Here is a 15,537-nt window from a genome sequence, read left to right as displayed (position 1 = left end):
TGATGTGTTTGGGCGACAGACACACCGCCGAGGTGCTGGCCGAGTACTTTCAGCGACAAACTGAGTCATGGCTGGGCAGTGTACATCTTGAGGTAGGCATGGTAGTTAGTGATAACGGCCGTAATTTTGTGGCAGCCATAGCCCTTTCAAAACTCAGCCACATATCTTGCTTGGCTCACACCTTGAACCTGGTGGTGCAGTGCTTCCTTAAAAATTATCCGGAGTTAACAGCCCTGCTCCAGAAGGTGCGAAGACTGTGCGCGCACATCCGCCGGTCGCCTGTACACTCCACTCGTATGCAGAAGCAGCAGCGATTGCTCCACCTTCCCAACCACCGCCTCATTATCGACATTGCAACAAGGTGGAACTCCACCCTGCACATGGTTGAGCGGCTGTGCGAACAAAGGCAGGCCATAATGCATTTGTGGGAGGATACACGGCCAGGCACTTTGAGAGCAGACATGGAGTTGACAGGTGTGCAGTGGTCGAAGCTGAAAGACCTCTGTAAAGTCCTTCAGTGTTTTGAGGAATGCACACGGCTGGTAAGCGCAGACGACGCCATCATAAGCATGAGCATCCCACTTATGCGTCTGCTCATGCAAACTTTGACGCACCTTAAGGAGCAGGCGTCTGCAGCCAACGTTGACGAGGAGGGAATCCTTGATGACATTCAGCCATTGTCTGCTCCGGGACCTCTCCTGGACGAGGTGGAGGAAGAAGAGGAGGAGGAGGATGATTATGTGGATGATTACTTAGGGGAGGAGGATGCATCTCGTGGGGCAAGTGAAAATGCTGGCATGGCAAGGTCTGGTACAGGGTTTGTGCGTGACTGGAGGGATGTGGATTTGCCAGAAAGTGCTCCTCCAACCAGCACTCGCAGTGCATCATTGACACCGGGAACATTGGCCCACATGTCAGATTATGCCTTTCAGATCCTAAAAAGGGACCCCCGCATTGCCAAAATGATGAACGATGACGACTACTGATTGGCCAGCATCCTGGATCCACGCTAAAAAGGCAAATTACAAAACATCATGCCACAGGAGAACCTTGACCTAATATTGGCTAATAAACAAGCAACTCTGGTAAATCGGTTGCTTGAGGCATTCCCAGCACACAGCAGCGGTGATGGTTCTCACACGAGCCGTACGGGCCGGGGGCAGCTTGGCAGAGTTGTTCGTGGTGCACACAGCAGAAGTGGCGTTGGAGACAGGGGTTTCATGACAATGTTGTGGACTGATTTTTCAAGTACCGCTCACACAACTGGTAATACCGCATCGATGGAAAGTGACAGGAGACAACAGTTGTCAACTATGGTTACAAACTACTTTTCCTCCCATATCGATGTTCTCCCACACAGGTCATTCCCCTTTGACTATTGGGCCGCAAAACTGGACACCTGGCCTGAATTGGCCCAATATGCCTTACAGGAGCTCGCGTGCCCAGCTGCAAGTGTGCTATCGGAAAGAGTCTTCAGTGCTGCTGGTTCAATACTGACAGAAAAAAGGACCCGTCTGTCGACCCAAAATGTGGATGATCTAACCTTCATTAAAATGAACCATGCATGGGTTTCCAAGGATTTTGTCCCACCTTCCCCTGATGACACATAGGTTGACAGAAACATGGCTTGCTTTGGTCCTCCGCTTCCTGGGACTTGACCAATTTCGCCTTTTGCATCAGCTGAATGTCCAACATCAACATATGCCATTGTATAAACCTCCCTAACTGGGCTGCCCCCCCCCATGGTCGGGTTCCCCAGCTAGCGCACGCAACCGTGCGAGTGCCGTTGCCCTTGACAGGTGGGTAGGCCGACTCTTGGGCGCGGGCACTGGCACAGGGTCCCTCATAGTGCAATCAAGTGTCTCTGACGGTGGTGGTGCACACCCACCGTCAGACACACCGCCGTACTATGAGGGGCCCAGTGCCAGTACCGACGCCCACGAGTGGGCCAGCCGTGCTTGGCCAGGGCCCCAGCATTTGCAATCTTTACCTCTCCCTGCTCCTCCGCTGTGTAGTCTGGGCTGTCAAATCCATACTGGGCCTGACACCGTCTGAGCCTGCCTCCTGATGTATAGACATATATTTTTAATGTGTAAACTATGCTATCCATACATGTTATCCGGTGATACGGTACCCTTTCTCACCTTTGTGCAATCACGTGTAATCCATAATGTGCCTGAGAACGGCTGGCGAGCTGTTATGCAAGCTACAGCACCTGTGGTTTGCACACATAAGTTTTTCCCTTTTTCAGGAATGACGGTTAGGCCTAATTCCGGAACAGCGGTTGACCTTCACTTACTGGGAAATCATCGTTCGCGGGTAATAATTGTAATCCCAGATCCCAATCACTAACGGTGTTCAGCGGCTTATCTGCACCTGTAAGCGACACACGCTGGCCCTTTCGGTGTAGCGCGCATGCAGCCACGGACATGTAAGGCCTTGACACACCAGTTATTGCCCAATCTCGCGTGCCAGAGCCTCGCGTGTCCCTCTAGTAAGCTGGACGCGGACCGCGTGGGCAGGACGGAGTCTCGTTCGTTAACGGAATTAAGCTTGCAATGCGTGCATCTTTTCGGTTGCTGGATGGTTGAGGTTGCCCGTGTTGAGTCCAATTACGCCGCAGGCTCCACTCCTGGTGGTGCCCTTCTGGACATTCCTTTAAGGTTCAGTTTTGCAACCATACTGCCCACGTCAAACTACAATTTTGCCTTCATGGATGCTGTTTGGAGGGTCGTGAGTCGTGGGAATCATGCCGACCAATCAGTTAACCTGCTAGAGAGATCCTTCGTTCGTTGCTCCCAAGCATGACATCACACTCCCTAGGTGGAAGGTAATGCCAGTGTGGCGACCATACTCCTGTGGGCGCCACAAGTGCACTGATGCCCAGCCACTGCTCAATGATTCTGCTGGTACATTGACCCAGACCACTAAATTCCTCTCGCACTCTACTCAGCCTGAATCTGACCCTGATGAAACTCAGGTTACCCTTCTCATATAATGTTCCACCTTACACGGTGACAAAGAGGAAGCTGCAGATGAAAGTACAGGTTCGGCCCACCTGCTGTCAGACACACCGCTGTACTATGAGGGGCCCTGTGCCAGTGCCGTCGCCAACGAGTGGGCCCCCCCTGCTTGCTCAGGATCACAGCACTTGCAAGGTTGAAATACTTACCTCTCCCTGCTCCACCGCCATGACGTCTTCCACGTTTCCTGACACTGATATTGTGATCAGAGAGCGCAATGACATCACGTCTGTACGCCCTCTGCCTAAACAGCCAAGTGCAGAGGGATGGAAGATGGGGACGACAAGGAGTCCTGACTAGTACAGGGATTCCATAGCGAGGAGAATTATTTCATTGTTTTCAATGTTGGGCCTGCTATTTTTGGGGAGCACTATACTCTGGAGAATGATAGATGGGGCCCACCATACACTGGAACATTCCAAAGGTGGACATCAGACACTGGAGCAGCATGTACAGGGCCCATTATACACTAGAGCATTAGAAATAGGGTCCATTATGTATGGAGCATTATTTGGGCCCATAAGACAGTAGAGATTCATCCATGTGGACCAACATATACTGTAGCATTATGTGGAGCTCATCATATACAGTTTCAAACATTATATGGGATCAATGATTCTGTAGGGAGAAATAGATGGGCCTCATTACTCTGTATAGCGCACTATGCGGTGGCCATAATACTGTATGGAGTAATATACTGTCCGTTTTTGGAGCTATTGGAGAATTTTAAATGGATATCAGTCATGAGATGTAAAAAGTGAAGTATTTTTCATTGTACTAGACCGCTATTTCTCTGCCGTATCAGAGCATCATGAGTTGTGGTATGTGTTAAAGGGGCGCTCTTTGGCCCTGGGCACATGAAAACCTGGATCCAGCCCTCCCCCACGCAAATTTAGCCAAATAACCCCCATTTTTCAATGCGTAGCTTGTATTATGAAGTAAATAAAGGGTGACAAGCTTCAGGAATAAGATTTTATGGTTTTGGCATTCAAATGGGCAGTGTAAGTGTGTTTCCTGTCCTTTTTTCACTCCCGACTTTTCTTCCCCATTGACTTACATTGGGTTTCGTGTTTCGGTCTGAACGAAACCCGACTTTTTCCGTTAGTCGGACGATCTCACTCGACCCGACTTTTGGAAAAGTCGGGTTTCACGAAACGAAACTCGACCCAAAAAAAACAAAAGTCGCTCAACTCTAGTGATCACAAATTAATAAGTTTTCATGTATCCTTTAATAAGATGTGTAGTAGAGGGGTTACAAGGACACTAAACTTCAGGAAGGCAAATTTCCAACGGATGAGAGATGATCTTGGTGCAATTAAGTGGGACGATATCCTGAGACATAAAAATACACAAAGAAAGTGGGAGACGTTTATTAGCATCCTGAGTAGAACCTGTGCGCTATATATACCGTATGGGAATAAACCTGTGAGAAATAGGAGGAGACCACTATGGCTAAATAGAGCTGTAAGGGGCGCAATAAGGGACAAAAAGAAAGCATTTAGAGAATTAAAGCAAGTAGGTAGTGATGAGGCATTAACTAAATTCAGTAGATTAAATAAATTCTGTAAAAAGCAAATCAAGACAGCAAAGACTGAGACAGAGTGACTCACTGCCAGAGAAAGTAAAAATAATCCCAAATATTCTTTAACTACATAAATAGTAAGAAGCTAAAAAATATAGTGTTGGCCCACTTTAAAAATAGTCTGGGTGAAATGGTGGATGAGGATGAGGAAAAAGCCAATATGCTATATGACTTTTTTTAAAAGTATTTACACAAGAAAATCCCATGATGGATAACATGATCAGGGATAAAAATTCTCCATAAAATGTCACCTGCTTAACCCAGCAGGAAGTACGGCGGCGTCTAACAATCACTAAAATTGACAAATCCCGGGGCCCGGATGGGATACACCCCCGAGTACTGCAGGAATTAAGCACAGTCATAGATAGACCATTATTTTTAATCTTTAAAGATTCCATAATAACAGGGTCTGTACCACAGGACTGGCGTAAAGCAAATGTGGTGTCAATATTCAAAAAGGGGACAAAAACTGAACTTGGAAATTATAGGCCAGTAAGTTTAACCTCAACTGTTATGAATGAGTCACCGTAGGAGGCAAAAACAGAAATACTAGCTAAGTCCAGAAACCCAGAGAAGTTGGCAGCTATCGGATTGCAGACCCCTGAATCTAACAACAACAACTAGCAGTAGCCGTGGGGGGATCCTACGGTGCCCTAGACCCCTCGATCACAGCTGGAGAACTACATAGCCTAAAGACAGAAAAGGGAAATCTAAACTGCCCCAAAGCAGACCCCAAAGCAATAGGCAGCCCCCAACATATAATGACGGTGAAGCGAGATGGAAAAACACTCACACAGACAGAAAGATAGGCTGAGCAAATGATGGGGCCCAACCTAACTAAATAGGATAGAATAGGAAGGCTGCTGTCTGCAATCCGCCAAAACCCTCTCAAAAACAAGAGCCAACAGACTGATAGGGAAAAAAACCCTGAAGACGCTAGGCTTCAAAAAGACTATATCAGTCCTCTGGTATTATCTGAAGACAGAGCAAAAAGGAATTCAGCTCACCCAGCAGGGAGAGGCAGAAATCCAGACCAACAAGGCAAAACAAAACAAAAACACAAATGCAAAAAGTAGAGCAGAAATCTTAGCTTTAGAGGAGCAGGAATCAGACTGTCTCCAAGAATCCCTCAGAGGAGTCACCCGCAAGGCAGAAGGGCGTCGGTTGCCTTATATCCGGTCAGCGATCCCAGTCACCCAGTCATCATCATTCTGCTCAGGTGCTTTGTAATCAGCCTCACTACCTTCCTTCACCAGAAGAGGGAGTTCATCACACCTCAATGGTGAAGGGGAAAACGAACTTACAACACTCAACTGTGGGTAAAATCCTGGAGGGTTTTCTAAGAGATACTATACTGGAGTATCTGGAGAAGAATAACCTTATGACCCAATATCAACATGGGTTTACAAGGGACTGTTCATGTCAGACTAATCTGATAAGCTTTTATGAAGAGGTAAGTTCAGGACTGGACCAAGGGAATGCAGTGGACATGGTGTACATGGACTTTTCAAAGCTTTTGATACGGTGCCACACAAAAGGTTGATACGTAAAATGAGAACAATGAGGATAGGGGAAAATATGTGTAAGTGGGTTAAGAGCTGGCTCAGGGATAGGAAACAAAGGGTGGTTATTAATGGAGCACACTCGGACTTGGTCACGGTTAGCAGTGGGGTACCACAGGGGTCAGTATTGGGCCCGCTTCTTTTTAACATATTTATTAATGACATTGTAGGGGGCATAGAGAGTAGAATTTCAATATTTGCTGATGAGACTAAACTCTGCAGGGCAATCAATACAGAGGAGGACAATTTTATATTACAGGAGGATTTATGTAAACTAGAAGCTTGGGCTGATAAATGGCAAATGAGCTTTAATGGGGATAAATGTAAGGTCATGCACTTGGGTAGAATGAACAAGATGTATAATTATGTGCTTAATTGTAAAACACTGGGCAAAACTGTCACTGAAAAAGACCTGGGTGTATGGGTGGACGACAAATTCACATTTAGTGGCCAGTGTCAGGCAGCTGCTGCAAAGGCAAATAAAATAATGGGATGCATTAAAAGAGGCATAGATGCTCATGAGGAGAACATAATTTTACTTCTATATAAGTCACTAGTGCGACCACACATAGAATACTGCGTACAGTTCTGGTCTCCGGTGTATAAGAAAGACATAGCTGAACTGGAGCGGGTGCAGAGAAGAGCGACCAAGGTTATTAGGGAGCTGGGGGGGTCTGCAATACCAAGACAGGTTATTACACTTGGGGTTATTTAGTTTGGAGAATCGAAGGCTTAGGGGCGATCTTATTAAAATGCATAAATATATGCGGGGACAATACAAAGACCTTTCTAATGATCTTTTTACTCTTAGACCTGTGACTGGGACAAGGGGGCATCCTCTACATCTGGAGGAAAAAGGTTTAAGCATACTCACAGATGCGGATTCTTTACTGTAAGAGCAGTGAGACTATGGAACTTTCTGCCATATGATGTTGTAATGAGTGATTCCCTACTAAAATTTAAGAAGGGACTGGATGCCTTTCTTGAAAAGTATAATATTACAGGGTATATACACTAGTTTCCTTAGTGTTGCGCTGATCCAGGGAGCTAGTCTGATTGCCGTATGTGGAGTCGGGAAGGAATTTTTTCCCCAATGTGAAGCTTACTGTTGCCACATGGGTTTTTTTTTGCCTTCCTATGGATCAACATGTTAGGGCAAGTTAGGACAGGATATGGGTTGAACTAGATGGACTTAAAGTCTCCCTTCAACCTTAATAACTATGTTACTATGTTACTTTTTCAGACTTTATTGCTATGGACTATATGCTCCATGTTTTTTATGTGTTTAACTATTAGGAGGAGCTCCATAGGATATTTACCCAATCCTAGGTATTGAAGACTAGGAATTTTTTGTTTAACATGTATTCTGGACTCGAGAGTCTGTTTCTCGTTATAAACTTTTGTGAAGCACTTGGGGGGAACAAAGTGCTCACCTCACATCTAGATAAGTTTCTTGGGGGGTCTAGTTTCCAAAATCATGTCACTTGTGAGGGGTTTCCACTGGCTATAAACATCAGGGACTCTCCAAATGCAACATGGCATCTGTTCTCAATTTCAGGCGATCTTGTGTTGAAAAGTCAAAAGCCCCTACTTCCCTTCCGAGCTCTGCCATGCGCCCAAACAGTGGTTTATCTGCACATATGGGGTATCAGCGTACTCAGGCCAAATTGCACAATAATATTTGGAGTCAAATTTCTCTTCTTACCCTTATTAAAATAAAAAAATTGGATCTGAAATAAATATTTTGTGAAAAAAAGTTAAATGTTCATTTTTTTTAAACATTCCAAAAATTCCTGTGAAGCACCAGAAGGGTTAATCAACTTCTCGAAAGTGGTTTTAAGCACCTTGAGTGGTGTAGTTTTTAGAATGGTGTCACTTTTGGGGATTTTCTGTCATATAGAGCCCTCAAAGTGACTTCAAATGTGATGTGGTCCCTAAAACAAAATAGTGTTGTAAAAATGAGAAATTGCTCATCAACTTTTAACCCTTATAACTTCCTAATAAAACAAATTGGCTCCAAAATTGTGCTGATGTAAATTAAACATGTGGGAAATGTTACGTATTAAGTATTTTGAGTGACAAATCTCTGTGATTTAATGGTATAAAAATTCAAAGTTGGAAAATTGCGAAATGTCCAACATTTTCTCCAAATTTCCTTCTTTTCCACAAATAAACACAAGTCATATCAAAGAAAGTTTACATTCATCATGCGGTATAATATGTCATGAGAAAAAAATGTCAGAATCACCGGGATCCATGGAAGCGTTCCAGAGTTATTTCCTCATAAAGGGACAGTGGTCAGAAGTGTAAAAATTGGCCCGGTCATTAACATGCAAACCACCCTTGGGGGTTAAGGGGTTAATTTTTTGATTATCGTAAACTTTGTAATTTTTGACTGTTTTATATGAACTGCTGACTTGTAAAGCTATGCAGAATATATTACTGCTATATAAATAAAGGTTATTATTAGTAGGAGAGGGAGGACTGGGAGTTTGCATCGCATCCAAATGAAAACCACTTTGGGCTGAGTTTGTTAATCCACAGGTGGGTGCACGAATTCGCTGGTGAGCACAGCAGATATCCACAAGAAGAAGAAAATTTGTTCGGCCCACCGGCATAAATGAAAAACCTTTATTAGGCTAATATTCCATATTAAAATGTAAAAAACACCTGACGTGTTTCTGGTGCGCAAAGGCACCCTTAGTCATAGGTAAGTAAAAACAGAATACATAGAAAAATATATACAGGTTACAAACCAATCAGAAGACTTACAATTAATTACAGAAAGTGGCAACACATGAAAGAAAGAATGTGTGGGTCCTTGCAACAATGAAAACTGCTCCAAAATTGCTGTTCCCAAGATAGAAAAAAAAACAACTTATAAACACACGAATGTCATTAATAAATATGAAACAGATTGTTCCTGAATTTCATGCCACTAGGGGATTGGGCTACACACAAAGAGGCCCATGGCATAGAATGCGTAAACAGATCTGGAGACTCAGCCATCTGTGGTCCCCAACAGTCAGTTGGTCGGTTGGAGAGTTGTGACATGGGGGAAAACAAGGGAAACTGGGGTGCCACCTCTGAGGACTGTAGTGTGTGAGATATTAAGGGGGAGGAAGAGGAGCACAGCCCACTTGATGCATCGCTTTCCATCTACTGGAGCACATGTTCTTGTAGGCCCTCATATAGCAAAGTTTACTATTGTGCAGCTGCCAAAGGAAGGTAGTGGAGTAGCCCCTCCAGTAACATAAGTTGTAAAATTGCTGCGCAATTGGTCATTGCAGCAAAACAAACCGACTTCTCATCCTTCACATCATAACTGTCTCAGAACTTTAAACAGCTATTCAGAGCTTTAAATTTTGTCCTACTTCTATCAGCTCCCCCTCCCTCTCCTCTCATCTCGGTTGAAGACTTTGCCTCACCACCTGCAACCTTGACCCAATAGCGTCCCACCTCATTCCAAACCTTACCACAGTCTTCATCCCAAGCCTAACCCACCTCTTCAACTTGTCACCAACAAGTGATATCTTCTTCTACTTATACATAACTCGATCCCAACCATCCTCAAAAAGCTCACCCTTAGACCATCCTCTCTGTGTAGCTATTGCCCCATCTTACTTCTCCCATATGCCTCCAAACTAATAGAACAATACATTCATTTTGAACTGTCCTCCCAATTATCTCTTTGACTCCTTACATAATGGCTTCCAACCAAACCATTCCACTGAAACTACCCTGAATAAAGTCACCAACGACCTACTTACCGCCGAAAAAAGTGATGCTAGTTTGTCTTCCTCATTCTCCTGGACCTGGCATCTGCCTTTCACACAGTGGATCACTCCCTTTTACTATTGAGTTTCTGACCTCTTGCCATTACAGACTTAACCCTTTGCTGGATATTCTCATACCTAACAGACATGAGATTCAGTCTCCCACTCACACAACACATCCTCGTCTTGCCCCCTATATGTCAGTGTCCCCCAGTTATAGGCCCGAGTACAATACTTATTTATTTATGGAGGTGTCGGAGCAATGTTTTTAGTTTGCCTTGCATGCTTGCTATTTGCCTTGTTCCCCAGAACTGCCCGTCTACCCTGTACCTGTCTGCTCATACCTGTCTTGTCTACTTTTCCATCATCCTGTCCAGATCGCACCTGCCAGTGCCCATCTGTCTAACACCAGGTCCAGCCTATACCTGCCAGTGCTTTTCTGTTCCTCAGCTAGTCCCATATGCACCTGTGGTTCCATCGTCCCTACAGTGCCTGAATGCATTTTTCATCCCTACTTCAGGCCATACCAGCATAGCCACTCTAGGGGTCAGCTGCCACCATCTGTAGGTCAGCCCTGGAGTAACACCTGGTGCCACTTCCTTTCCTTCCTTGGGTTGTGGTTTTCACCTTCTGCTGCTTATCCAAGGTTGGATTTGCTAGGCCACCTAGTTACACCCCTCCAGGCTTTCCCAAGGCTAAGGAACCTTGCCCGTACAGTCTCCATCTACTAGGTTGGCTGTAGTGTAAGAGGTGTCGGTCCCCATCATACTATTTCTACTCTTTAGAAATTGATGCCACTTTGGTGGTGTCTGCCCCTAATAAATTTAAATTTGAAGACTCCTGATTGGGTCTCCATCTGCTGGGATGGCTGTAGAGGAAGAGGTGTCAGACCACATTATATTAATTTTACTAGTTATACTATATTGAAATTCAATTCACTTTGGTGGTGTCTGCCACTAATTTTTGGAAATGTATAGACTCTTGGATGATGTCCATCTGCTGGTTTGGCTGTAGTTGAAAATATGTCGGTCCCTATTATACTATTTCTACTCTGATGAAATTGATGCCACTTTGTTGGTGTCTGCCACTAATTGTTGGAAATGTGTAGACTCCTGGTTGGGTCTCCGTCATGCCTGTTTCCTGTAGCAGTAGGCCTCCGAGACCGGCAGTCCTCCACTCCTTTGAGTCAACTGCTCGTGTTATTATCCTTACATTTTTCTGACAAAAGTTGTCTATGAAACTGATTTTGTGCCATCTGGGAGTGGATGAACATAAAAGCAGGTTGAGCAGTTGTATGTGGTATCGGGGCTCCCAGCACAGCAGGCCTACACATACCTCACCCACCTCGTAGGCGATCGTAACCCAAACCGAACATTGAAATATTCGCTCATCTCCAGTCTCCACACTCTGTAATGTCTGATATTATTTGCAAATTGCCTCTTCAGAGAGAAAGAGGACTTTTACTCTACAGTGCCACCTATTGGTAGTAGTGATCCTACAAGTCACAATCAACCCTTTAACGAGTCTTGTAATATGACTTAAGATAACAGGTGGCTCTCTATAGTAAAAGTCCTCTTTCTCTCTGAAGAGGCAATTTGCATATTATTTTCCCAGAGGAACATTGCACGGCGAATATGCCTCCTTACCTTGACAAGCCAGAGCTGGTATGTCACTCTCCGCAAGGAGAAACCTTACCCCTTGATATTATTTGTACATTTACCACTGAATTATAAAGAGCTGTGAATTTTATTGGTGCCATATAAATAAAATCATTATTTTCATGTTTGCTTATTTCAATCACTCTCTCCTTTACATCCTGGATGAATAAAGAACCAATATTGGTGTTTCCATATGTAACAGATAACTTTACATGGGGAATCTTTCCTTTCTCTAGTGACTCCACAGAACATGAGATGATGGTGTAGAAGGTGTGCTGTGCTTTACTAACATTACTGATTTATCACAGATATTACAGATATTATTAGAGAATAATTATTCAATCACATTACAACACTTGTACTAAAGAAATGCAGAGAGTGTCCAGTACCTGAGGGTATCCGTATAATCCAAGGATTTGTGCTGCTGCCATAGTGGGAGCTGAGGACTGATCACCAACGACACCAACCAGCCGACCACGGCCCATAGAAGAGTAATTCGGGATTATCCCACCCGGTCCAGACAGAAAATGTAACACATGTCGTGCTGCCAGTCGTCCATCAGAGCACGAGTCATAAAGATGATATCCCAGAGTAATATTGGGCAAAATGTCAGGATTCTTGTTGATATTTTCAACGGCAAAAAGAAAAATCAGATAAGAAAATTTTCTCTGAAAGCCTTGGCTGTAAAAAGATAAAAAATATCTTTCAATACACTGCTCAAAAAAATAAAGGGAACACTAAAATACCACATCCTAGATATCTCTGAATTAAATATTCCAGTTGCAAATTTGTATTAATTGCATAGTGAAATGTGTTCAGAAAAATAAAACAGAACAGTTATCAATATAAATCAAAATGAATATCCCATGGAGGACTGGATTTGGAATGGTACTCAAAATCAAAATGGAAAATCAAATTACAGGCTGATCAAACTTCAGTGGAAATGCCTCATGACAAAGAAGTGGCTGGAGCCGGGCCTCCCCTACCCCCATCAAGGAGGCATAGGCGGAGGCCAACATGACGGGGGGGTGGTCGGATAACAGGGGGAGTGCCTTGGAGTGGGGGGAGTATATAGAGGAAGGGCGTCGGTGTCCCCTTCCTCTTTGGATCCGGCCCCACAAAGAAGTTACCTGGCCATGGCGGATGTGGAGCGACTCCTGGAGCAGCTGAGGTCGGCGGCGCGGTCGCAGCCTCCGGGCTGGCTGGCGTCACAGGTGGCCAGCATCGTCCCGGGGACCTTCGGCGAGGCTGCTTCGGCAGGGAGGGAGCTGCGCTGCAGGCGGGTGAGGCATCCCGAGCGTCTCTCACCAGACGCAGCCCCCAGGGCCTCGCGGCGCCGCCGGAGCCCCTCCGGGGACCCTCCAGGCCAGGCGCGGCGCACAGTGCCTGCTGCCGCTACCAGGCCTGGGAGGAATCCGCAGGCCAGGCGTGGGCCCGCGGCGATGACCAGGCCGCGGCCTACTTCAAGCCAGGGGGCGGGCTTGTCAGGCGCCGGGCGGCGGCAATTCTAAATGTCAGCGGGGGGCCATGGCGGTGACATCCGGGCCGCGCGGCCTGCTTCTCCCTCCAGCAGGGGGATGGAAGTTGGAGGAATTTCGGCCTGCAATTCGGCAGGGCTGCAACCATCTTTCCCAGGCAGTGGGGGACCATCGAGTGCGGCAGGGGGCCGCGGCGAAGGGGCTCAGCTTTCGCGGTCCGCTTCGGGGGCCGCTTTGTGTGGAGGGGGACGCTTCAGCGCCAGGACCGCGGCCAGCTCATCCGCGGAGCCCCTCTCAGCAATGCCCGTGTTCGGGGGTGACGGGCTCAGTTCAGGAGGCCTGGAGGAGCAGCGGGTGGCTCTTCGTGCTCCGCTGCAGGAAACAGCCGTGGCAGCGGGAGCTGTGCCATCAGTGTCCCGGTCAGCATCCATAGCCGGGGTCCCAGTATCGGGGTCCCTCGGGGGGCCTGGTCAGCATCACCTGGCTCTTTCGTCGGGGAGTCCCAGAGGCCTACAGTAAGATGGCGACCGTGCATCCGAGGACCCAGGTTTTCCGGCTGGAGGGCATACAGCCCCCTCGCAGCCCGGTGAGTATGGTTCTGTGTCCCCTGTTTGTCACCCAGTTGCATCATTATCCTGGTTGGGGGGGCCCGTCGGCGGAACCCCGCGGGGTCGGCGGGGGTTTGGGGTTTGACGGTTTAGCCGCGGCCGGTGGGGTTAGCGACGTGCTTGCTGATATGCAAAATTTGGTGACCCGCCTTGAGCGGGGTCTCGTTGCGCCGTCACCGGTGGCAGCTTGGGCGCAAGCGGTGAGTCCTGCGGGGCGGAGTGGGTTGGTTTTGACCGGGCGCGCTAGTGAACCGGTATCGGTGTCGGTGCAGACTGAGAAGGAGAAAGAATGTCGCGTACACTTGGATGACAGAGCGCATGGGGAAGTGTATGTTTGTTTTGAGGGTCAGTTGGGGGCCCATCTAAAGAAGGAAGTAAAGGAGCGCATTTGGAATGACGAGTACGTGGAAATATTTTCCCTATTGCCATTGGAGAAATTTAATTTGGATAAGGGTAAGGAGGATAGTAAAAAGGAGGAAGAGGAAAAGCATAGATGGCGTTTGATCCCGCAAACGTTCGTTAATTGGCAACAGGCGTTCGCCATTTTGGCAAGCGTCATCGGAGAAAAGGCTCCCGATAATTGCTCGGCGTTATTTTGTTACTTAAACGCTATCGGGGAGGCCTATAGGGTGTGCGGGGGGCAGGCTTGGTTGCGGTACGATGAGAAATTTCGGCAGAGGAAGGCCGTTCGTCCAGCCATCCGTTGGGACCAGAAGGACATTGGGCTATGGATGCGGGTCATAGCTCAAAATAAATTTGGGAGTTCCTTTCATGGGGGGGGCTGGGAGTACCAGCCAGAATAGCGGCAGTTACGGCGTTTCAGGCAGAGGCGGGCAGGGTCAAACGGGGAATCACAAGTTGGGGTTGTGTTGGCCGTTTAACGACGGCTTGTGTAAGTTCAGGGCTAACTGCAAATTTAAGCATCTTTGCTCCAGCTGCAATAGCGCGTCCCATGGAGCCGCTAAGTGTTTCAAGAAAGGGAAGCCCCGATCCGGTGGTGGGAATTCCCAAGGGGGTGACGCCAGTGAAGCTGGAAAGGATGGTCCCTTATCTAAATAGATACGGGGACAGGGAGAAGTCGACTTTGCTGTACGCGGGTTTCAAGGACGGTTTCGTTATCCCTCACCCCCCGTTTGCTATTCCGTGGGTTTTGAAAAATTTGCGTTCAGCATTATTACATGTTTCAGTGGTTTCGGAGAAGCTGGAAAAGGAAGTTTCGTTGGGTCGTATGGCTGGCCCCTTTGTTTCTCCCCCCTTCGCTGATTTGGTTGTTTCTCCTCTGGGAGTGGTTCCGAAGAAAGAGCCGAATAAGTTTCGGCTTATTCAACATTTGTCGTACCCTCGGGGGGGTTCTGTTAATGACGGTATTGATCCTGAAATCTGCTCGGTGGTTTATTCCTCCTTCGATGAAGCAGCGCGGTGGGTGCGAAAATGTGGTTGGGGTGCCTTAATGGCTAAAACGGACGTGGAGTCTGCTTTTCGTCTACTCCCGGTTCACCCGGATAGCATGAGGTTGCTAGGTTGCTATTGGGAAGGCATGTTTTTTGTAGACAGGTGTTTGCCCATGGGATGTTCGCTGTCGTGCGCGTATTTTGAAGCCTTCAGTTCCTTTTTGGAGTGGGTCGTGCGCGACGTTTCCGGTTTCGATTCGGTCATTCATTATTTGGATGATTTTTTGTGTGTGGGCCCGGGGGATTCCGTGTGTTGCGAGAGAATTTTACAGGCTATTGTGTGGGTGGCGGAGCTTTTTGGAGTTCCACTCGCATCTGAAAAAACCGAAGGCCCTTGTACGTGTTTGCGTCTTTTGGGAATCGTAATTGATACGGTGAATTGGGAGTTCCGGTTGCCAG

At 46.9% G+C, this 15,537-nt stretch overlaps 1 protein-coding gene across 1 annotated transcript in view; it reads right to left on the bottom strand.

Annotated features, from left to right (window-relative positions):
* LOC141078145 (vomeronasal type-2 receptor 26-like) overlaps positions 1-12,826 on the bottom strand; it is a 234,185-nt gene extending 221,359 nt beyond the window's left edge. Inside the window, exons 1-2 of the mRNA XM_073564975.1 lie at positions 12,732-12,826; positions 11,991-12,282 (exon numbers count right to left, since the gene is read on the bottom strand). Of these exons, the coding sequence (XP_073421076.1) occupies positions 11,991-12,282; positions 12,732-12,826 (387 nt within the window). The remainder of the gene's footprint in view (positions 1-11,990; positions 12,283-12,731) is intronic.
* Between the last annotated feature and the right edge of the window lie 2,711 nt (positions 12,827-15,537).

Source organism: Dendrobates tinctorius, unplaced genomic scaffold (assembly GCF_039654945.1).
Source record: "Dendrobates tinctorius isolate UK_male_01 unplaced genomic scaffold, ASM3965494v1 ptg000512l, whole genome shotgun sequence".
NCBI lineage: Eukaryota > Metazoa > Chordata > Amphibia > Anura > Dendrobatidae > Dendrobates > Dendrobates tinctorius.
This window is presented reverse-complemented; position numbering and strand designations above follow the sequence as displayed.